Source organism: Pseudorasbora parva, chromosome 1 (genome assembly GCF_024679245.1).
Source record: "Pseudorasbora parva isolate DD20220531a chromosome 1, ASM2467924v1, whole genome shotgun sequence".
In the NCBI taxonomy this organism is placed as follows: Eukaryota; Metazoa; Chordata; class Actinopteri; order Cypriniformes; family Gobionidae; genus Pseudorasbora; species Pseudorasbora parva.
The window spans coordinates 54171653-54197063 of NC_090172.1; the positions used below are offsets into that span (position 1 = coordinate 54171653).

At 37.1% G+C, this 25411-nt stretch overlaps 1 protein-coding gene across 7 annotated transcripts in view; it reads left to right on the forward strand.

Annotated features, from left to right (window-relative positions):
* Positions 1 to 25411, forward strand: part of nav2a (neuron navigator 2a) — a 267454-nt gene that overhangs the window by 132197 nt on the left and 109846 nt on the right. For 2 of the 7 annotated variants that reach the window (XM_067445218.1, XM_067445217.1), the window contains exon 1: positions 6060 to 6684. The exons of 4 other annotated variants lie outside the window; for them this stretch is intronic. In XM_067445218.1, coding sequence (XP_067301319.1) covers positions 6475 to 6684 — 210 coding nt within the window. In that variant the 5' untranslated portion in view covers positions 6060 to 6474. Of the gene's footprint in view, positions 1 to 6058; positions 6685 to 25411 lie in introns of those variants that run through there. One more of the 7 variants, XM_067445211.1, reaches the window with a different exon arrangement.

Sequence of the window (25411 nt, forward strand, 5' to 3'; positions counted from 1 at the left end):
TCCGATTTCTCTCAACTGGTTAAACATTCAGTGAAGACATTACCGACTGTTTACATGAGAATACTTGCAGCGATGGGCATTTTGACATAATTGTGCGTGTATGCGTCACCCACGTACAAGCACATTGAGATTCGAAAGAGGAATAATTTTGGTGTTCAGACGCTATCTAAAGGCGCCTCTCTGTGTGTGTGTGCGTTTTGCAACTGAGTTCTTTTTTTCCTCTTCTTGTGCTTGAATCTTTTAAAATGACTTACATTTGTAAATTGTCAAGACAAAAACATGCAAATTATAAACGTTGACTTGATGGTGGGTAAATTTAGCCATTAATCTACGAATCACATGCTCCCCAAACCATGGGGATCACGGCTCAACTGCGATCATCATAAAACTCTTCCAAGTAGCTGATGGTTCTCTTAAAGCTAGTTCTCAACACAGCTGATGTGTTTGTTTTGATGAATTATGTGCTTAATTCGCCATTACTACTTTTCCGAAGACGGTAATTCTCTGGTTTTCAAGAACACAACGTTCATATGGCCAAATAACACAACTATGAGATCCCTCCTGCTCTTGACTAATGAGACATCAAATTGCTTCAGGATTTCTGTAGCATGTAAGGACTAATAGTTTGTGTTGGCTTAGAGATTTGAACCCCTGCTCTTGAGTGAGAAAACTGAATAGGTGTAACGGATTCCACTGAAGGTGAGCGGAGTTGAACTCAAGTGCCATAAGGCAAAGATTTTTCTCAATAAAACATAAGGTTTTATTGAGAGTGTGAACAGAAACAAAATAAACAAAAAACCTTGACAAAGCTTGACTTGATACTGCATAAACTAAACTTGAACAGAAACAAAACTCACCAACACAGGTTACACAGACAATACAAGACAAAGACGCATGACAAACATGAAGGCTTAAATACACATGGACTATGACTAAACAAGACATGCCTGTGAACCATCAAACAATGAACCAATGACAAAACAGAACTGATGAACACATGACAAAAACATCCAATGAGAACATAACACATGAGGAAAAGGGGATCACATGACAAACAGGAACACATGACAAAACTAGGGACAGGACAAGGAGCATACATACAAAGACATGAACACAAACAAAACTGAGACAATGGGTAAGCAGTATTAAAATGAAAAAGAATTTGATCTGTACCAGTAATGACATTCTATCATTTCAAGTAAATTACAGTTTCTGAATCCTTTTCTGCTACCCTGTCAAATTGTAAATATTAGTCATTTTTAAGATACTCTGCATATACAAGTGGACCACACACATTTAGCTACAGTAATGACATGAGATAAATCTCATTTTGTATATTTCTAAGCAGTGCTCAAATTGTATCAAGTCATATGGGGGGTTGGTGGTGTTGATATATTTCATGTATAAAGACTAATTTTATAGTAATCTAAATTGTTAACTTGACCAATTTAAAATGAAATATATTTAAAAAAATAATAAATATAAAATATTCAGATTAGATTAAAATACACAAGTAAACAATAAAAACTTGATTTAAATATGACTAAATATATATATATATATATATAACATTGAATTTAGTTTACAGCTTTTCTCCTAGCATTCCCAGTTTGAAAACCCCTGAACTTGTGCAATGTCAAATTGGAAAGAAAATGAAAAATGTATACTGTTTCTGATTACACACTTTCTCTGTTTGTAGCTAGTACTGATTTGAATTCAATGGTAGCAGATGGAAATGTTTGATCAGCAGTTAAGTACCTCACGGCTCACTACTGATCATTAGCATAGCCGTGTTGCGTCTGTTCTAGCTACAACAACCACGGCAACATTTCTTTTCAAAACATATTAAAGCTGATATTTTTGAGGGTTTCAGAGTTTTAAGTTCCCTTTTTAAGGACAACTTTTTTAGGAAACTTAAAACTCAAAGAATGACATAACATTGTGCATGTTATGTCATTAAAAGCAGTATGGCTATTTGAATTTGAATACACAAATTAAACTACAAAGGACCATTTGATTTGGTCAAACATGAAATAACCTTAAGATATGAAACGGTGTTTAATTTGGCTTACTCTTGGCATGAGCATTTTATTGTAATTAAAACGCCACAGATCTCCATGGTTTGATATAGTCTCAAATGAAAATGCCATGTCCTATGAGGAGACATTAGTTGAGATCTCAGAACATCATCACGGTTGAAGAAGCATCACTAATCATAATAAATGCTTATTAGCATCTTAATGATAAAGTATGGGAGCATTAGTGTGTATAAAATTAAAATTCTGATTGTAATACAGGGACATTAAGATGTGGATTATATTAAAATAGTCATTTTGCAGCATGGAGTGGAGAAGAGAGCACAGGAGGCAAATGGAAGCTAATTATGAGTTAATTATACACGCTTCATTAGAGCAACGTGCTGTGGTCACGTGACAAAATCTGCTGATATTTTAGTGTTTTTTGCTGTACAAGGACTAGTACCAGAAGTTTTTGGGATAGATTGAGATATAAATTATGAGCTTTTTTTTGCATATGAAGATTTCATTTTGGAGAATCAGTGAATACGTGAATTAAACTACAAAGGACCATTTGGTCAAACATGAAATAACCTTAAGATATGAAATAGTTTTGGCTTACTCCTAGCTTGAGGTTTATATTGTAATAAATGGCACGGATCTCAATGGTTTGGTTATAGTCTCAAGTGGTTTTCAGGGTCCAAAAATAGATTGAAAATGTCAACCTGCAACTACAAAGCAAAGGTTGTTCTCATGATGGAGTGTGTATGTGCGTGTGTTCTTCATTCTGGTCTCAACAGACTCTAGTCAAGCAACTCATGATATTACACACCTGAAACTGTTTTAAAAAGCACCTATTATGCTCTTTTACATTTTCAACTTTCTTTAAATGTTGCTGTTTGAGCATTAAAAAGTCTTCAAAGTTACAAAGTCTCTCCAAGGGGGGTTATTCTCTAGACTGATCTGCCAGCGATTTGATTTCTCCCTGCAGCTCAGGCTGGAAACCTGATTTATCCTGCTTCTGTTACACTTTTGCGGGAACCAATCACAGACTGGCTTATCCACCTATTGGCCGGTTTACCACAATGACAGATAGCGAAGGATGGGTCGATGCCTCTTGATCCCGTGGTCTGATTGGTTGGAGGACTGTCCAGTTTATAGAGTCATTTGAATTATGCTTGTGTATGCACACTATACTGTCCATGTCCAGAAAGGGAATAAAAACCTCATCAAAGTAGTCCATATGTGACATCAGTTAGTTCATTAGAATCTCTTGAAGCATCGAATATACATTTTGGTCCAAAAATATCAAAAAATACAACTTTATTCAGCATTGTCCTCTCTTCCGTGTTTCTCCAAAAAGATTCAAACGGTTAATGAATCAGTGAATCGATCAATGCTTCAGGTCACCAATGTCACGTGATTTCAGCAGTTTGGATGTTTGACGCGATCTGAACTGCTGAAATCACGTGACATTGGTGACCCGAATCATTAATCGATTCACTGATTCATTAACCGTTTGAATCTTTTTGTTCACCATCGTCACTGTGTCAGGAATTATTGATATTGTTCTTGAGCCTCACTGACAGAAGTGGTAAAATAACAGTGACCTGCTCTTGACTTTTATAGCAGAATGGTAACAGTGGTTGCCTTGGCAATAACTCAAAAGATGGAAGATGATTGTACGTTTTGATCTATTTAGCTAATCAGATCTGCGTTTTGCCTTTTGTTCTTCTAGTTGCACCACTTCTCTTTGTATTTCATAGCTAGTCGGATTATGCATTTAAATTGGTATAATTGCATACACACAGAGATGCAAAACACACACAGATTTGCATTATGGGTAACAGGATTATGTGTGCGTTGGATTTAGGATGCACACAGTGTGTTGATCTGGGAATACTCCTGAGACCCCAAATCTTCTCATTACTTCACTCCCTTTCATTTCACAAATGACTGAACTCTGTCAGTGTGATTATGAGTGAGCATCTCAACCAATCCATTAACCTGAATTTCAAATGTTGAGTTGAATTGGACTCTGTATGTTGAAATTTACATCTTTTTCATTTTCGGGTAGCATTTACTGTCTTTGGTCATAGTTTCCTGAAGTGCAACTGTTTGCATATGGGTGTGGTGGCAAAAAAAAAAAAAAAAATATGGTGGTTGATGGTGGGAAGTCTGGGGAATTAAAATAAAGATGCTAAGATTCTTTATGAGTGATGATTGTGTAATTTGAGACCAGGTTTGGACTTTTGGGCTTAGAATTGTTCAGTTAAAGGGAGAGGTCACCCAAAAATAAGGTGAATGTTTTTCCAAACCTGAAGCATTTTACCCATTTTTGTCTATACTATAAAATTCTATGGGACAACAACATGAGAATTAGTCAAATGTTTCTTTTTAGGTTGAACTAAACGCCTCTCTTACTCAGCCGCCAACAGCCTTAAGATCATAAAATGTCATGACATACGCTACAGATGGTGGGATATTGATCCAGAAGTCATTAGGAGGGCATTAGTGATTTAGTTATTGGTTGATCCATATAGTGTTTAGTTAATGCATGCATAACTAGTGTTTTCAAACAGATGGTGTAATTCTGTCTTTTATGTTTCAAACAACAAGGGTCATAACATTGCAACATCATAAAAGGGCTCTGAATCAGACTCTGCAATGTGTGTGTGTGTGTGTGTGTGTGTGTGTATATATATATATATATACAGGTCCTTCTCAAAAAATTAACATATTGCGATAAAGTTAATTATTTTCCATAATGTAATGGTAAAAATTAAGCTTTCGTATATTTTAGATTCATTGCACACCAACTGAAATATTTCAGAAATTTAGATATTTTAAAATATTTGAAAATTAGTTGTATTCCTGGGATGGCAAAGCTGTATTTTCAGCATCATTCCTCCAGTCTTCTGTGTCACATGATCCTTCAGAAATCATAATCTAATATGATGATTTGCTGCTCAAGAAACATTTCTGAAACAGTTGTGATAAAAATGTTGTGGAAACTGATGCATTTTTTTCAATATTCTTTGATGAATAGGAAGTTTAGTAGTGACCATATTTTATCAATATATATTGCATAGCTTTGGTGCCTATTAGGTACAGAAGCTTGTACTCTTTTCTTCCTCTGAATAATCATTTGTACTTGTATTATTCACATGTGTAAGTCGCTTGCGATAAATGCATCAGCTAAATGATGAAGTGTAAATGAAAACATCTTATATTCAGGATTTATAGTCTTCCAATGTCTCTCTAAACTGCTTTATCATTCTAAGAACAAAGACAGGGAAATAGAGGTGGATCTCTGTGGTGATTAATGAGAGTCTATGAGGAAGAAATAATGAATAAAAAAACATAGAAATATGAGATCTACTAATCCCTGCAAGTAACCTTCGCCTCATTTGACTTCCACTGCGTATAGTGTGCCTGGAGGGAAGCCCACAACATGGAGAACACTGCGTCTCTCTCTCTCTCTCTCTCTCTCTCTCTCTCTCTCTCTCTCTCTCTCTCTCTCTCTCTCTCTCTCTCTCTCTCTCTCTCTCTCTCTCTCTCTCTCTCTCTCTCTCTCTCTCTCTCTCTCTCTCTCTCTAGCTCACCCACACACACACACACACAATGCAGAGAGTTATACACACAGGCTGTCAATTGTAATCTACAGTATTCGTACATGTAAGACATGCATAGTTCCTTCCATGCTCAACAAATACACACACACACACACAAGCTAATCATATCCAGCCTCTGCTGCTTCATACCGCTCATTTGCTCTGACGTCCTAGATGGGAGGGGTGTGTGTGTGTGTGTTTATGGGAGTGTGTGCCACACAGCTGAGAGAAAACTAGTGCTTATACACTGGTGTCAGGCATGAGCCACTAGTTACTACTGCCGTCTTAAAGCCACACCTGCTTGAGAGTTAAAACTGAGAGAGAGAGAGAGAGAGAGCGAGAGCGAGAGAGAGAGAGAGAGAGAGAGAGAGAGAGAGAGAGAGAGAGAGAGAGCGAGAGAGAGAGAGAGAGAGAGAGAGAGAGAGAGAGAGAGAGAGAGAGAGAGAGAGAGAGAGATCATGGACAAGTGTATTCAAAATCCCTGCAGTCACCAGCTGAGCACCATTCGCTGCAAGTGTGCTGCTGTCATACGCTTGCTGCTCTTATATATTCCTGCCCTTTCCATGATACTGTGATTTTATTTTATTATTTTTCCTGCTGTGGATTTTCTGCGCTACTTCAGGAGCACCTGGGATCAAATTAAATCGAGAGCTGAACTGATTCACATTTGATTTTGAAAGGTGTCTCGGACTGGTCAACACACAGGTGGATCGCTTCATTTTTTTGAGGTATAAGACCATAATAAGTCCTTTCGAACTGTATTGGGAATAGGGATTTATCTGAAGGACGCTGGATGCTACAGTGTGTGGCAAGATACATTGGACTGGTTGTGGGTCCAGGGGAAGATGCCTGCTATCCTCGTGGTCACTAACATGAAGTCTGGACTGCCGAAGCCGATCCACAGCGCCCTCCCCATCCCTCAGGTGCCCACCCGGGCTGTGGCCCCCCGGCCCTGCTTCTCCAGCCCCCCGCAGAGCAACGCTCACCTCCACCTCCGGAGCACCTGGGCGGCGGACAAAAAGTACCATCCTGCTGACAGTGAAGAGGACACACAGGTTAGACTGATATGTGGGTTTAGTGGTGTGAGGCATTTGGGATCTTTTTTATTTACTTGCTTTAAAGTGATTTTATATAAAAACATATGTGTGTATGTACACAAACAATATGTAAACACATATACACATAATATGTATCTATATACATGTAAACTATATAGGACATGGGTTAAAATGAGTATATAAACAATACTAATAATAGTAATACAAATGAGCAAAAATATACTATTGCTACTGCTACAATGGATTTTCAAAGAACACCATTATATATATATATACATGTCCAAACACACAAGGTATTACCAAGCTACAGTACATGTCCTGAGAAATGATATCCAATATTGATATTCGATACTGATCAAATGAAAACATAGGCTACCAATAAACTGTATTGTGCATCCCCAGTATCAAGGAAATCTTTGCCTTATGGCTTTATGCAGATGCTCAAGATAGATCAACACTAAATCTGTGTATATTTCTCTTACAAAATAATGCTGAGATTATACCATGTTCAGTGATGGTAATACCATGGTACCAAACAAGCCACGACACTGAACAAATACTATTTCTATTTATTTTACTTTTACTTCCAAATCCATTTTATTTTTTATGGTAATATCATGGCACTTGTTTTGAATATGAAAAGTTTTTGTTTTAGCAGCCTGCTGGTGTTCAGCTAGTGTGTGTGTGTGTGTGTGTGTGTGTGTGTGTGTGTGTGTGTGTGTGTGTGTGTGTGTGTGTGTGTGTGTGTGTGTGTGTGTGTGTGTGTGTGTGTGTGTGTGTTCTGTGTGTTTGTTCTCCAGGCAAATTTAAGCAAGTCAGTGTGGCTCGGTTTATTTTTGAGTTAGTAAGTCTGCTAGGCAACCCTGGAGACATCTCTCTCTCTCTCTCTCTCTCTCTCTCTCCCTGCAAACACGTTCAAATGCCATTTAAGGCTTTGTCAAGGGAAAGGAAAGTGTGTTCTTGTGTGTGTGTGTGTGTGTGTGTGTGTGTGTGTGTGTGTGTGTGTGTGTGTGTGTGTGTGTGTGTGTGTGTGTGTGTGTGTCATTTCTGATAGGAGGGTACAGATTGGATGCAAACTGATCCAAAAGAACCCACGACCCATAGCTTTACCTTTGGTTATTATGTGAATATAACGGGGGAAAAGTTAACGGACCGGCATGATGATTTCAAGTGTGTGTGTTTCAGACACATAATCTGACTGTGGTTAATGTTATTTATCACTGCACGCCATTGCACAATCATTTTGTTGACGATGCACATTTAAATCTGCAGCTCTGGCTCATTGACACAGGCTTTAGCAGAATCAAGTGTTATACTGAGAAACAGTAAATTTAGCCGTGCATGTGTGGCGATCAGCTGGGCTGGCAGTCTGTGTTTGGAGATAGTAGATGATGCATGTGTGAGTGTATATATATATATATAGTTTGTGTGTGTGTGAGATACAGCCAACATAGTAGCTGAATGTGTACTACCTGCTTTCTAGAGATTTAGTTTTGCTTTGGTATTTCAGGGAGAAGAAATGCTGTTCTTTTGAAGTTTCTATTCATCAAAGAATCCTGAAAAAACATGCAACACGGTTTACACAAAAATATCAAACAGCACAATTGCTTTCAACATTGATAATAAAAAGAAAGGTTTCTTGAGCACCGCATTAGTATTTTTGAATAAATATTGCATCAAGGATTGAAGTCCGCATTAAACATGAGTTGCAATAGTCTTTTCTTCATAGTGTGGTGTATATACAAGGCTTCTCGAACAAGATCAAATGTAAGGCAGGACTTGATTTTGTCCATCAGGAACTGATTGGATGGTTGTGGTTTGCTATTGGTCGATGTCACATGAGTGACAGGTTGTCCCGTCCTCACGCCAGTAAACACGCCATCAGAGAAGAGGAAGCTATTTTAACTAAAGATTATGAGGGCACATGGATTTTACATTGCTCTAGTGTAAAATGCTAGTCAAAGTATAAAACTAATCCACTCAATTAACTCATGAGGTTTTAGTGTTCATATACTGTAGATTAAACGGATTATGCTTAGCAAAAGAATGACTGAATTAAGAAAGTCAAGGCAGAAGGCATATTCAATCCACGAGATGATCTATGATTGATGATATAGTCTACAGTGCTCTCTAGTGCTCTAAAGATGTACTGCACATGTGCCTCATGTAATTGGCCAAAATTATATAAATGATTGAATTTAGTCATTATGAGCTTGATTTCACAATTTTAACAAGATCTTTAAATCAAGTACAACTTAAAAAGAGGTCATGTCTGGTTTGTGGACACTTGGATTCGGGAAATCATTGTGTGCGTCAAATAAACACTGGAAGGGAGAATGTGTGCATAAAATAAACACATAAAAACACTACATATTTTCACCCTTTGTGGCCGTCTGGTAAAGAGATTAGATCCTGTATTTAAAGATAGAATATATTTAATTTTTCAATTTGAATATATTTAAAATGTGATTTATTCCTGTGATGTCAAAGCTGAATTTCAAGCATCTTTATTCCAGTCTTCAGCGTCACATCATGATCATAAATCATTCTAATATGCTGATTTATTTGCTCTTTAAAATGTGCACACTTATTTATTATTATCGATGATGAAAACAATTATTTTTGTGGAAAACATGAGGCATTTTTTTCAGGATCCTTTAGAACTTTTGAATAGCAAGTTAAAAAAGAACAGTAAATTGAAATCTTAACATATTATGCCTTGTATATTTATATCCTCTGCTGCTAAATCACAGCTCTGGCACCTTTATTAAGCCACTTATTTATTTATTTATTTAATATATTTATATTGTAGTTGTTATGGATGTAGTGAAGGAGGGCATGAAGGTAGTTGGTCTGAGAGAAGAGGATACAGAGCATAGAAATAGATGGAGGCAGATGATTCACTGTGGCGACCCCTGAAGGGAAAAGCCAAAAGAAGAAGAAGAATATATTGTAGTTGTGCTTTTTGTTGTGGTCTAGTCTTTTCCTAACACCTGTTACATTATATTGTAGTATTATTTTATCTTTAACTTTTTTTATATTATCTTTAAATTTAACTATAAAAAATCTACTTTGTACAGTTGGCATATTGAGTTTTTTTTCCCCCTCTAGTATCACACTTGCCCTGTGACTGAAACCTGTGCCCATGTGCTCCTGCTCATTGACTTAATGCTCTTTGCCCTGGAGGCTCTGGCTTTGCCTCTTTCTCCACATTGATTTGCAGGTGATAGTGGTTTTAATTTGCCAATATAGTGGACTGGCTGTCTGCACTAGAGCACTGAATAAGATAAAGGATATTAACATAACAATAGAGTCATGCATTTGCACTAGCTTCTCATCTCCATGCTTTTCACCTGATGGTCACTTAAATTTATACATGAAAAAAATGTATCACCACAAAAAGTCATTATGCATTTCAGAGGATGCCTTCTTTTTCTTTAAAACAGATTGTTGTCTCAGTTTAATCACAGCATGTCGCCATGAAAATGTATGTTTTTTGGCTTTTAGTATGATAGTATGTTAGCTATTCTGTTATTTATAAGCTGGTGTGCTCCTCCAAAAAAAAATTTTTAACATTGAGAAGATATTAATTCAAATACAGTCTCTCACTTTCGTCAAATATGGAGCAATGATTTTGATGATCACTGCACTTCAGCTTCTCATCAGATTTTCTGTTCAGTCAAATGCTCTCTAGAATCTAAAGTGTTCTGCCCTCTTTAGCTGCGGCTAAAATCGATCCCTTGTTTACACATTTGCTATTTTCTACATGGTGAATGGCACATATTGCACTATATAGGGGATAGGGAATGATTCAGACAGTGTTAATATGCTTTCCATTGGGATGAATTAAGTGTGGTTTTGTGTTAATGTCCCGCAAACCTCCGCAGTGGACACACAGTCTGCTCCGGTCGAGACACAATAGCAAAGAGCAGATCATATGAGCACTCGCTCATGCAGACCAGAAAATTCTGCACAGAAAGCTATATTTTAAAACCATTTTAGGAGGAGAAATGGTCAGAGAGTAGGAGGAAGCTGCAGTTTACTTTGCTTTGGCTATTTTGGCTATTTATTTATTTTTGAAAGGGGAGGAGCTGATTGTTATGTCCCGCCATGTTTTCCAGTTTCAGTGCCAATTAAGTCAACACATTGAATAGTGCTGTGCGTTTCAAGGCACTTCAGCTATAAGGCCTTTAAAGGTTAAAGTAATTTACTGTAGTTGAGCAGAGCATAAAAGAAGCTTGTACATTCTGCAAAAGATTTTCTATTGTGTTTCATGAATGAAAGAAAACAAGATGGGTTTTGAATGATATTATATCATTGAGTTAAATTAAATCAAAATGAACAATTAATCTGTGCAAGTTAATACACAGAAAAGAACAGTTTGACGCCGTAATCTTTAATCAAAATCTGAAAAGTTATTTCCGGTCTGGAAACGGCGTTCCTTCTCAGATGATGTCAGTTCGACGGCTTGGGTTTGAAAATGTGTAACCACTCCCCTCTATAGTTCATCTGCTATGAGCGCGAGATGGAGAGGAGGAGTGCTGAGGTAAAACCCTGCCCTCTGTTCAATATTCAGTTTCACTTGGAAATACGTCACAGCACTGAAGAAAACACACTTACTTTCGCTTCGCTGGGACTTTAACAATGTTTTGGGTGAACTTTTGTAATGTTGTCCAGAATTCAATGGAATTTTTCAATTGGAAAATCAAAGATTCATGTGATCCTTTAATGTGATTGTACCCACTGAGCTGGCTGCTGTAAAGGTGCACTGTTTAAATTTTAGCGGCATCTAGTGGTGAGGTTGCAAATTGTAATTGCACCCCTCCCTTTCGAAGCACATAGAGAAGCTACGGTGGCCAACACAGGACAAAGATATCGTCGCCTGAGACATCAGAGAGTAGGAAGTGGTTCTGAACTATTCACTGTGTAAGGTCCTTAAACACCACTGTAAACAAAGTTATGTATATCATATTGCATTTCTGTCAATAGACCCTTATAAATACTACACACTGCACCTTTAAAATGTTCCTGTAAGTGTTTGTGTAAGCGCTCTGTGAAGAGCTTCAAAGGTTTTTTATTTACAATGTGTTTGCAGCATTGACTTTTGTAGCCAATCACAGACATATCTGTTGAGCGTGTGAACACAATGGCCAATCAGATTGGTTAAAGTTAGTCACAATCCTATCAACATTGCTCAGACCAGTGGAGATTGTGTTAAGCGTGAGGTCTATGTGCTCACTAATCCTTTCATTATAACCAAAGTATAAATACAATGTCAATGAGAGATGGCAGTCTTTAATTGCTTTCTGTATATAATTCTGTATTGAAAATGTGCAATTGAATCCAAATGACTGTGATAAACATAGCAGTGTAATGTCAAATCATCTGTACATTGAGTCTTGGAAAGTAAATGTAAATGTAAATAATAGACCTGCCACTCTTTCTATGCAATGTGTTACTTTGTTGTTCGTTTTTTTTAACTAACTTTTCATGTCAGAGAGAGAGAGAGAGAGAGAGAGAGAGAGAGAGAGAGAGAGAGAGAGAGAGGGGGAGAGGGGGAGAGAGAGAGATTATTTTTAAATGAATAAATAGGAAAAAGTTAATAGGCTTCTTGACATTTATTTTGGATTTATTGTCAGTATTAGGCTCTCAGTATCTTTGATAACCATGGTCAGCTGAATGCATAGTTGATATTTTCCCGTAACATGTACACAGCCAGCATCCTAATACTGTAAGAATATGCAGAGAGTCAGCTAAATCTGACTGCACAAAACACACAAGACTTCATCACATTCTGTCACCATCTGTTTCTACTGCCGTAACACACCGCTGTTCCCTAATGGCACGAAGGATTCTAAGCAGATCTCTGTGTGAGAGTACTTTTAAACACTTTGGAAGCTTGTTTTTGGTAATGTGTGCACAGCAGGTGTTTTAAATGCGCGACAAACCGCCTGCGTTAGTGTCTGTGAGATTGTGCGCGTGAGAGCTTCCTTTGAGGCCTCCTATCAGAAATGCAAAAGAAAGACTGCAGCCCGTCCTGCTCGATAGAACTAATCTCAGTGGATCAAATGAAGTTTCCCTTTTTTTCTTCTTCTTAAAGTGTCTTGCAAGAATTTGCATATGAAATAGATGATGTTAGGCATAACAAACATGCAGATACGGAAATAGATTAAAGGAAAAGAAGGTTCAGATGTGCAGATGTTTGTGCATCTCAGTTTGAAGAGAAGATTTGATACCTTTTATTTAGATATTGAATTCCTCTGAGGACATTTACAGCACAAACACTGAAGATTTTCATAGTTTCAAAACAGAATTGCATGTAGCACAAAGGATTTCTTTTAAAAAAAAAATTATTTGGTAACAAAAGCACCATACATATTATTATACATATGATTATGTTGTACATTTTATATATTAAATAATTATGATTATACACATTGCAAATATTTATTAATAATATTTTTCATATTTGATATAATTTATTTTTAAAAAAATCAGCAATTTGAAGTCACAATTAAATGATGAATGAAATGCAACCCATTTTACTTTTTTAAAATGTGATGTATTTCTGTGTAAATATTCTGAGAATAATCTGGAACTTGATTTTATCTATTAGAAACTGATTGGACCATGAAAAGTGAGCCTTCAGCGTTTTTTTTTTTTGCCCATACGATAAAAGTCAGTTGGGTCTAATGTTGTTTGATCTTCAGTATTTTTGTGTGATATGAAGAAAGAAAGATAAACAGGTTTGGAACAAAATGAGGGTGAGTAGATTATGATTTATTTTTATTTTATAGGTCTACTGTAGAAAAGCAAAAGAAAAAAATAGATTATATGACTAGTGAAAACATTCAAAAAAGGCTGCTGTCTTCCCTTTCACCAATTAGGAAGGGAAACTTCAGCACCCATAATGCACCGGGCATGTTGCTGTCCAAGGCCACTCCCACCAGTCCACTACGACCAGATTAAAAACTGCTTTGCTTTAGTAGGAAATACTTCTCAGCAAACTTTGTCGTAATGGTGTCGACTTTACTTTTTTGTATTTTTCCCGGTGCAGGAATTTAAAGAGTAAAGGTTCAGCGGAAATGAGTTAATTTAGGTTTCCAGTGAAGGATTCAGATCGTTGTAAAGAGTCTGCAAAGAATCGCAAATACGGAGAGAAGGCTTTAAAATCTGAAAAGAGTTTATAGTCGACATTAAACTGGATTATTACTAACAAGTTGTGGGAAAAAAAGAAAAAAACTGCCATTCTGTCTGTTCCGCCAAACCCCTTGACGCAAAACACGTCGCATTCAGGGGAGAAAGCGGTTGCCATAGGGTTCCATTTAAGTAGACACAATACAATACAATTCTCAGTGATATAGCTACCCTTAAATGTTCTGTTAATAACCCTCTGATGATCCGACTGTCCGTCGGCAGGTATAAAAAATGTGGTAGTAGTTCTCACACACATTATGGAGCTGTCAAAACTCTGCTGAATAACACATTTGCGTCATCCAGTGGACTTTTGCTAACAAATTTATGTGAATTCCTCAGCCTAGGTAACACAGAGAATATACTGCGGAGAACAGATATTATAATAATACAGAGTGGGTTGAAAATAGGCAACGTTACCCCTTGAAGAAAGAAACTGAGGTCAGTTTTGATTTTCATCTTGACTTTACATAAAATGTAAATAACTTACTATAGAGACATTCATTAGATCTTTAAAAAAAATATATGATTCTAGACTAGAGTGTCTTTTTGTGATCAGCATATGTTTAGTCGTACTTGCTCCATCTGTCCCTGGACATGTCAATCAAGACATCTGTCATCCTGAGTGTCTGTGTTTAAGTCTCACCCTTTTGTCTTCTCTTTATGCTACTCCATCATAGAAACGCCACCATGCAGAGAAACACGTCGTTATGTGTCCGGATGCTGCTTGGTAATTTGACTGCAGATCTGGCGTGAAGTGGGTGATGTGAACAGTATAAAGGTCAACATGCATTTGTGAACAGGTCAAGGTGAAAGGTCACAGCTAAATTAAGCTTTGAGTGCTTGACCTTTGTCGGTTCATTTTGCCCAGAGAAAGTGTGAGATGTCTGCTTAGATATAGCTTATTGGTTTGATTTTGACCGAAATTATTTAGGTCCTGAATTTGAGCAGGTGGGTTCTGGCTAGGATCAGTTTCCTTGCATTTAGGGTGTGTTTTGGTTCTCTTGGTTCTTTTGTTCCAGACCAAAAAAGAAAATGATACAATTAGTCCTGGTTCGACCATTTACACAGTCGTTTTAAGACCGAACCTAAAGACACACACACACAAAAAACCCAGCTTTGATGTATATTTTGGGTTGAAACTTACCGGACATCCAAAACAATGCTGTGTGCTGGGCTAAATTCACTTGTTGTATGTGTGTACGTACATATTATGGTATTTTTTCCAGCTGAGAACTCATCTAAAGGAGTCAAAATGAAGAGCTGCTACAAGAAGACAGTGGTTCAGACATGGTTCAAAATGATGTATGTTTGAGCGTTTTGTCCTTTTTAGGGTCGCATTTTGTGATAGGTGTTTAGATGTATTTGATCGCTGACAATTGATCAATGATAAAACAATTGTTTTTTTTTTAGATAACAATAAAAGCAAAATTATCAATAGCCAATTGGATTGAAGTGCTATGTTATATGCAAGGGATATATATATATATATATATATATATATATATATATATATATATATATATATATATATATATATATATATATATATATATATATATATATATATATATATTATTTTTGAATGATTATTATTATTGCTGGTTGTGTTGTGGTTAATTTTACATGAAATGTAGCAAAAGAGGCTCATCAACATGCAGTAGAAAACACTGCAAGAGGAACTTATTCTAGCAGCATGTTAACATCAGTTCCCATCATGAGTTCTCGATAAAACACACTTTCATTAGCCGGTACTATGGCAACCATCCTCAGATGTTGTGATGATGTTTATGTAGGGTTTCTAATATCACAGTTACATTTGTATCACGACTGCATCATTTTTGTCTCGGCAAATGGGTAAATTGTATGTCTAATTACTTGTTTATATTTGAATTAACTGGACATGTTTGAAAATATGGGAATTTTCTAGGAATTGAGATGGATGGATAGATAGATAGATAGATAGATAGATAGATAGATAGATAGATAGATAGATAGATAGATAGATAGATAGATAGATAGATAGATAGATAGATAGATAGATAGATAGATAGATGGATGGATGGATGGATGGATGGATGGATGGATGGATGGATGGATGGATGGATGGATGGATGGATGGATGGATGGATGGATAGATAGATAGATAGATAGATAGATAGATAGATAGATAGATAGATAGATAGATAGATAATATTTAAACAATCTATTCATGACATTAATTGTAAAATGCTACTATTATAAATATAAAATATGATACAATAACAATTACAAAACAGCATAAAATATTAAAATACAATATTATACTGTATTTGTATGTTGTAATATTTTGTATAGAATAGTAATAATACTATATGAATACATTTGAATATTTAATACATATTTAATATATGTATTAAATACCATAACCAAATATTAATACAACATTATAACGTAACATTATAACATTAATCTTAATAATAATTTAAACTTTCAAAGTGTCTTTAAGAATATTTTTTGCCATTTTTCTTGTTCTTTTTTTTCTTCCTTTTTTTTCAAAACCTAGCATTACCATGGTATAGTTTGTAAGGAAGCGAAAGGAAATGCTAAGATGCTTGCTGACAGGATCATGACATCAGCAGTTGGACATTCCTTACAAGTGTCTCTTCATGTCTTGAGTTCACACAGTGCCAGGAACAACTCCAGCCCCTCCACCACAGGCTCTGTTCTCTTTCAGGATACCATGGGTGCCTCTGAATCCCTCCTGATTTTGTGTCAGAGCCCCAGAAACCCCATATGTCCCACCCACCCCCTAACAGCCTGACAGTGGGGACCTATCCACCCCCCTAACCTCCCAAAAAGCAGATGATGGGGGTCTCCCAAAACAAAGAGCCCTCTCCACAGGGCGAGCCCCCGCATTGTCCACACATAGTTGGATTTATTTTACCATCCATTGGCAGAATGAATGGCGAGCGTAGCCTGTGATTCAAAGCTGTTGTTTTTTTAATGAGCTTGTTCACTATTGCGCGACACATGTAGCGTCCGCCACATATCACTCGGCACTACAGAAGCACAATAAATCTGTTGAAATGTTCAATGTGTTTTTTTCCGACTTTGATTGAGTTGTAAAGAGGCAATTAGCTTTAGATGAGCCTGATTTACCGAGAAAACTGTTATAAAAGTCATTTGAGATGCGACTCAACTCTTGTAGGGTTGATATATGGTAAGGTTAAATGTTTAATGTTTAAACCCTAAAGCCCAGTGGGAAACTAAAATGCTTTGCTTAAAATAGTCATGTAAATAAAATGATACTATAATTATACATATACATACATACACTGTATATACAGGGTTTGACATTAACACTTGTCATGAACAACATGAACTTAAGTTTTGTAGGTAGTCTACCTAACCCCCCCCCCCTCCCCCCACACACACACCCCAAAAAAAAAACTTTTTTAGCTTGACTTCATTGGCTTTAGTTTCACTGTAGCTTTGCCAACACTGCTAAAATCTCTTCAAGCTCTAGTAGATCCGCTCTGTCACAGTTTCAAAACATCTGCTTGAGTAAAAAGCCCTGTGTGTGTGTTGTATATATTTAAAGCATGCTTCATTTTGCAGCCTCTATGGTTCTTTAGTGTGGGAATGAGGGCAGAAACTTGGGCGATCCCCAGAAACTGAAATTTGGCTTGTAATTTGTGGTTTGGCATCGGTTTTGGCGAAAGCTTGAACATGGGGAACACCTCGTGTCTCCACACCGCAGCTCATGCCAGCAGTCTGTGCCACACACTCCACCACCACAACTGTGGAAAACAAAAAAGGAAAAGAGGTTCTGACCCCTGTGTTTTAAGACCCTCGGGGTCTGCAGAAGGTTGACAAGGGTGTGCTACACAAATGCTGCGCAACAGCAGACGGATCTGAAGTGTGCATGGTCATTAGAGAGATCAGCCCTTTTCACACTGGACTAATTCATCATCTAGACACATTTTCTTATTCATATTATGATTAACTGTCTGTTACTTCACTGTGTTTGCACACTAGATGTCTGGTGACAGTGTGTTTAATGAAATTGGCTCGCCTTCTAGCTTAATTAGCAATCACCCAGGAAATGACAGACTTTTAAATATTCATATGCAGTGCATTTACAAAAATCTATCATATGTTTAGTTGTTTTAACTTTATGGTAGTAGGAGATGTACTCATATGCTTGTGTTTGTTAAATATATTGGATTTAGATCATTTTATTTTCTTCTTAGTACATTTCACCTTAAAAGGTTAGTTCACCCAAAAAGTTCAATTATGTCATTCCCGCAAGACTTTCGTTCATCTTCGGAAGATGTCTTTTTGATGAAATCTGAGAGATTTATGTCCAAGCATGTAATAGTATGAAGAAACACTAGTACTTGTAAACATCTTATTCACATAATTCAGGGAAAACATCAAAGGGATTTATTTTTTTATTTTTTGGTGGAATGCAAAAGAAGCTATTTAGAAAAATCTCAACGGATGTTTTTTTTTTTTTTTTGACTCCATTGACTTCTATTGTATGGATGAAAATCACATTTTTTTCAGATATCTTCTGGATACATTGTGAAATTTCCACAATGTTTGGTTCTTTTAACTTTTAGGAAGTTTGTATTTTACCATTGCTGACTGGGCAACATACAATAATTCAAAGTGATAATTCATAGACATAGACAGCACATCCTTGATTTGTGTATAAATGACTCTTATGAACCAATTATTTTTAATGAAGCAATCCAAAAGTCTCAGCAAAAGATCACATGACAAATGACGTGGTGTTTAGTTGAAAATTAGAAACATTAAATTGTGACCAGAAAACGTCTCGGTTACGTTTGTATCCCTCGTTCCCTGAAGGAGGGAACGGAGACGTACGTCAGAACTGAACCGACGAATTGGGTCTCTAAAGTCAGATCCCAATTCCAATTCCCAATTTTGAGTTCTGACGTACGCCGAACGTGACCGACTGAAAGGGAACTGTTGATTTTGTTTAAGTATATTTTTCATATCTGTAGTAATTGCTAATGAACTGAAAAAATGCATATATAACTTCATGATTCCCATCTTTAATTCACCTTGAAATCAAAATGGACAATTCTTGTTTTTTATGTAATACTGTTCAGGAGCGGGACAACCTGTCACTCACACGAGATCGACCAATAGCAAACCACAAACATCCAATCAATTCCTGATTCCCACCCTATACATTTTTTTCTTTTTTAAAAAGTCTTTTCACTTGCATTTAGGGAAGAAAACTATTTGCAACTTCTGTTTAATTTTGTTTAATTATCGATGATAAATTGAAGAAGATCCATTAAGCTGAAGATTAAATCAGAGAGATAACCTGTTTAGGTGATGCATTTGAGTTCACTTGTTGTTGATCGTTCGTGAGTTGGTTAATAGTTTTATCGGTTGTCTGCCGGGACCTTTCAGTGGTGGGATGGATGCGTGTTTGGAGGGAGAGGGTGTAATGGAGGGGTCGTGTGGGGGAGGTATAGAGGGATTCCCCCATCCACTGCCTATCCAGCTGGTCTCTCCTCCCCACCCCCTTCAGCTGTTTGCGTTGGCTCATGTGAGCACTGGCTGGTGTGTGTTTCAGACCGGAGGCAGCTGCCCTCAGCATGGCACACCATTAGCGGTGAGAGCTCTGCTTCACTTTCTCTTTCTCTCAATCTCTATCACAATCCACTCCATCACTCTTCTTAAACTCTCCGTCACCCTCTTGAATTCCAACCTGGTTGACTTGAACTTCCCTTTTCTCCTTTAGCATGGATCTATCATTCTTCTTTTTCCTCTAAAGCCCCCTCTCTCTCGCTCTCTTTCTCTGTGGATGGTTGTGATGGATGCTACTCTCCCGCTCTGATGGATTGTAAATGGGATCCGTGTATCTGGACCGCCGGCAGGTGAAGTGAGGAAGATTAAGGGTAGAGGAAGATGAGTGTGATGCTCTGGCGCTGGGATCAAAACAATCACAGCATGAAACTGGTAAAATACTTCCTTTGGCTGTGAGCTTGAGTTGACTATTGATGTGTTTTTTAGTCAAGTTTGGATCTAAACTTTATCAGTCATTTGTTGCATCAGAAAACCTTTAATTATTTTTTGTTTATAATTTTATACAATTTAAATGATAAATTATAATACAATATATTTTTTAAAAGTTTATTAAACCGTCACCTACACTTGAAGCACTACTTTTAACATTAGTTTTATTGCATTTATACTGTATATTTATTTTATTATTTATTTATGCAATATTTTTCTAATACATTTTAAATTGTTTATGCTGTTTAGATCTTTCAATCCGACCCTTTGCAAACCGTGCATTTTGTATGCAAACTTTGTGCTTGGGTTGAAAAAACATTTAGCCAGTTTTGCCATTTTTGCATATTTTGCATTTTTCCAGTGACGTAATATACTTCTTCTGGGTCTTTGTTTTTGTAAAGAATTTCTAAGCTTCTAGTCATATTTTGTCTCACCTGATTCAACCAGGTTTATCGATGTCTTATTTAAACTTATTTGGGATTCATGACTTGTTTATATTCACGTATGTTGCGCAAAATAGCTCTTGTTTGTTGTTGCATATGATTTTTCCCATTACCAGACAACCGAGACTCATTTTCACTTGTTTTGGATTTAAGACCTGTTCCGAAACACTTTAATGCAGAAGTCTCTTGTTTATTGTTGGTTATGAGCAGGCTTTTCATTTTTATTTGCTTTGATGCCGTGTTTATGTTAGCCTCTCTGACAGGTAATAACAAAGCAACTGTTCAGCTAATGAAGAATTCAGTTTTATTTCTTATAAAACAACCCTTCATATTTTCTCAGTATTAATCCTTTTCCCCTGCACACCCAGCATAGTCTTTTCTCTAGCTTGTGTCCTGGCCTTATCCTCTGCACGTCAAAGCCACAAAGGCAGGCGGCCTTATTGCTTGTCTGGAGATGAGGTGATAAGGGGAGCTGTTTAATTATGTATTACATGTGGAGCCCAGCACAAGTGGCAGTGCACTGAATATGTTTAAGGTCGGCTGTGTGTATGAGAGAAGGAAGGGAGGCGATGGAGGCTGAAACGTGTCAGCCTGACCCGATAATATCAGCAGTGAATATTGCAGTGACACCACGAGATGAAAGAATCGGAGCACCTCGCATTCGTTCTTTCACTTCATCATTAGACGTTTAAATATCCTGGTCTGTGCAGCTTTTCAAACCCAGAGAACAGTGAGATACACATCTCGTCTACTTTTAATTAATGATGTCCAATCTAATCCAGACTTCATTTCTTATACTCTGCGGTATATTCCATTTGTGCATATTAAAATGACCACGTCCAAGACGTTCACTTTAGTTATTTTACCGTTTCATTGTTCATTGATTTTTAAAACCTTATGAACTGTGTGAATTGCAATTGAGATTTTTTAAAAGAGCTCCTGATTTACTATCAAGGGTCATCAAACATTGACCTCGGAGGGGAGATTCCTAAATCATCTATTTTTCTTTCACTTTTCTCTTATTATTATTACAGCATTTATTATTTATATTTACGCATTTGGCAGTGGCTTTTATCAAAGCATTTTTACAGAATGTATTTTTCCTTGGAATCGAAACCATGACCTTGGGTCAGTTCAACATCAATATCAAACATACATTATGCCTTTTTCAATTACTGTTTATTGAGAGTGAACAGGACTGGCAGTAAACAAAAAAGTATTATGTTATTGCCATATATATATATATATATATATATATATATATATATATATATATATATATATATATATTTTTTTTTTTTTTTTTTTTTTTTTTTTACAGTACTTTGTAAATATGGGACTACAATTCTTGAACCATAGCATTTACATACAGTAGTACTCCAGAATGCAATGGTACTAGCATAGTTTATTTTTTTTTAGTAAGGGTACTGTGATGTTAATCATGATACAATTAGGAAATAATTTAGTAATATGGTACTTTCATACATACAATGGCACTAAAATTCATGTACCCTGATATTACTTCATCTACTGTATATAGTGTTTCCGAGAATATAGTAGTTTTATGTTACTTTACTCTATTGTCACCAAATTAAAAAAACACTTGTACTTTTTTGTAAGTGAGCACTGTCACTTTAAAGGGGACCTATTACGCCCCTTTTTACAAGATGTAATATGTGTGTCCCCTACTCTTGTGTCCCCAAAATTGTGTCCGCACACTCATGTCACCAGTCATGGGCGGTGCTTCTTCATACTGTGACGTCATGCAACTGTGATGTACTTTTTTAATATAAAGCTTCTGATTTGTAGTGAATATATAAAAGGAGTTGGTGGATTTTCACCATTATATTGCTTTGAACTTCTTGAAATCTGCAGAGAAACACAAATCCACATTAGAGTGCTTTTTACTAGCTGACAAGGCAAATTTACATCTTTTGATCTGTTATTGACAAAATTGTCTCTTGAAACAAAGTACTATCTAGCCATCTATTTATTTAGCATGTAACTGATGTACTAGCTAACACCACGCTGATGAGCACGAGGTTGCATTTCTTTAAGACAGATATGGATTAGTATTTTTTCGCGGGTTTGTCAATTGAAGCTGTTTTGTTTAATACTTCACTCACAAAGACATGCAAAAACGTATAAAACCTAACTAATAAAGTTACGCTGTATTTACGTTAAAACCACGTTGAGCATTTCTAACAAGGCAAGTTAAACTGCCAAGATTCACAAACACCACCGAACGAGATATCGTTTGAATATCTCAGCTGTTGAAGCGTTCAGTTGTTTGTTTGATGAGAATTATTGACCAAAAAAGAATAAGTATTCAATTTTAAATGTGATTATCACTTTCCCAGAGAGCATGTCGTAAGAATTAACGTTGTAAAAAGTGGCGGATGCAATTGATCGGTGACGAACGTTGACATGTAACAGTTACTATGTAACATGTATTGACACAGCCTAAACTTACATTTAGTTTTACTGGCTAACTGTTATACATTTTATTTATTAGGGATTAATAGTATTATAGCTGTTTGAGACCAAAATGTAAAATGACATGTCCTACTCACCAGCAAACGTTGATAAAAATGCGCGCAGCTGCGTCCATGCCTGACGTCAGTTCAAAGAGCCAATCAGCGTCTTCCTTGTATTGCGTCGCATTGACAACAGACCAAAATAGGCTCTGTTCAGTACATTCAATTTAAACAACCAGAATAGAATGAACAACATCATGCAAATCGTACAACAAACTAAAAACATGTTGTTATTGAGCAAATCTGTTGGAGTTTATGTTTATTGTACCTAAATCATTTGAATTAAAACAATTTCAGGGATAACAGTGTAGGCGGTATTGGGCAGCAAGTGAACATTTTGTCCTCAAAGTTGATGTGTTAGAAGCAGAGTAAGCAACAGGGTAAGCAGCGTACGGATTTGAGTGATTTTGACAAGGGCCAAAGGGTGATGGCTAGATGACTGTGTCAGAGCATCTCCAAAACTGCAGCTCTAGTGGGGTGTTCCCGGACTGCAGTGGTCAGTATCTATCAAAAGTGGTCCAAGGAAGGAACTGTGGAGAACCGGCCACAGGGTCATGGGTGGCCAAGGCTCAATGATGCACATGGGGAGTGAAGGCTGACCCGTGGGGTCCAATCAAACAGACAAGCTAGTGTAGATCAAATTGCTCAAAAAGTTAATGCTGGTTCTGATAGAAAAGTGTCAGAATACACAGTGCATCACAGTTTGTTGCGTATAGAGCTACATAGCCCCAGACCAGTCAGGGTGCCCGTGCTGACCCCTGTCCACCGCCGAAAGTGCCAACAGTGGGCACGTGAGTATGAGAACTGGACCACAGAGCAATGGAAGAAGGTGGCCTGGTCTGATGAATCACGTTTTCTTTTACATCACGTGGATGGCTGGGTGTATGTGTATTGCTTACCTGGGGAACACATGGCACCAGGATGCACTATGGGAAGAAGGCAAGCCGGTGGAGGCAGTGTGATGCTTTGGGCAATGTTCTGCTGGGAAACCTTGGGTCCTGTCATCTGTGGATGTTACTTTGACATGGTTCAGGAATGGTTTGAGGAGCGCAACAAGGATTTTGAGGTGCTGACTTGGCCTCCATTTCCCAGATCTCAATCCAATCGAGCATCTGTGGGATGTGCTGAACAAACAAGTCTGATCCATAGAGGCCTCACCTAGCAACTTACAGGACTTAAAGGATCTGCTGCTAACGTTTTGGTGCCACATACCACAGCACATCTTCAGGGGTCTAGTGGACTCCATGCCTCGACGAGTCAGGGCTGTTTTGGCAGCATAAATATTAGGTAATAATGTTATGCCTGATCTGTATATAATTACTTTATGTATATTTTTTTAGCAAGTGTTTTATATAGATTTTTAAAAACTATTTATTCTCATTTTAATGACTTAATTAAATATTAGCTTATCATCATCTCACAAACTCCCAGAAGTTCCCTTACAAGCCCCAGTTTGGGAAACCCTGTTGTAAGAGAAGTGGATCAGGACGTGATGTAGTCTGGATTTGAACCTTTATTTCCCACATTAGAAACTACAGACCATCTGGAGCACATGCTAACTGCTGAGTTACACTGACGTGTCTTTTTATTTGCCTGTAAACGGCTTTACCTGAACTAATATTCATCAATACACTGGTATATGAACATTTTAGAGGTTATGAAGAGGCTATACAGTAGTACTCTTAGAGGTTATATTACATTGTGTTTAGGGTTGAAGCAAAAGTGTACAAATGTTATTATTCATATTTCAGCAGAACAGAAGGGAACGTTAATTTCTGTCAGATCACTTATTCATACAGCACAGGCTGAGCAGACAGTTGTCTGGTGGTTGAAGGTGAGGAGTAGTTAATGGTGTTTAGTGTCCTGCTGAGAAGACAGACCCGCATCAACCCGTCTGTTTGAGCTGAAGGTCCTTCAGTACAGCATGGATGCGTCTTGTAGCCCCGTCCCTCCAGATGGCAGATTGTGTGAATATGTTGAAACTAAAAGTGAACTGTTTATTTTGAGAACCACAGCTCGAGTGTCATCAAGTGGTGCGTTCTTGTTTGGCGCAGATGGCACTGAAATTTAAGGGCCCTCATTGGAGGAACGTGTCGAGTTCTTCATCTTGAAAGCAGCACTTGTGCAAACGCCAAAACATTTCCTGCTTTCTGTTTGGTCTGAATGTGACTCTTAATCCCGACTGAACTCAGTCACAGTCCCAGAGGTCGCGTTTGGCGGCGCTCACATCAGTCTAATGCTCGTGCTTTCATCTCTAAACCACAGACATCTCAGCAGTCAAGAGCTGCTCTTGGAGCTTGTCATGTTAGCACAAGGCCAAAGCCACTTGAAGTGCTTGTGGTGCTTGGAAAGCCACTCGCGCAAAACGTGTGGACTCTACTTGTGTCACGTTCTAATTTTAACTTCATTTTTTATATATATATATATATATATATATATATATATATATATATATATATATTTTTTTTTTACTTAATTATTTTAATAAATTAAATATTTACTTATTTT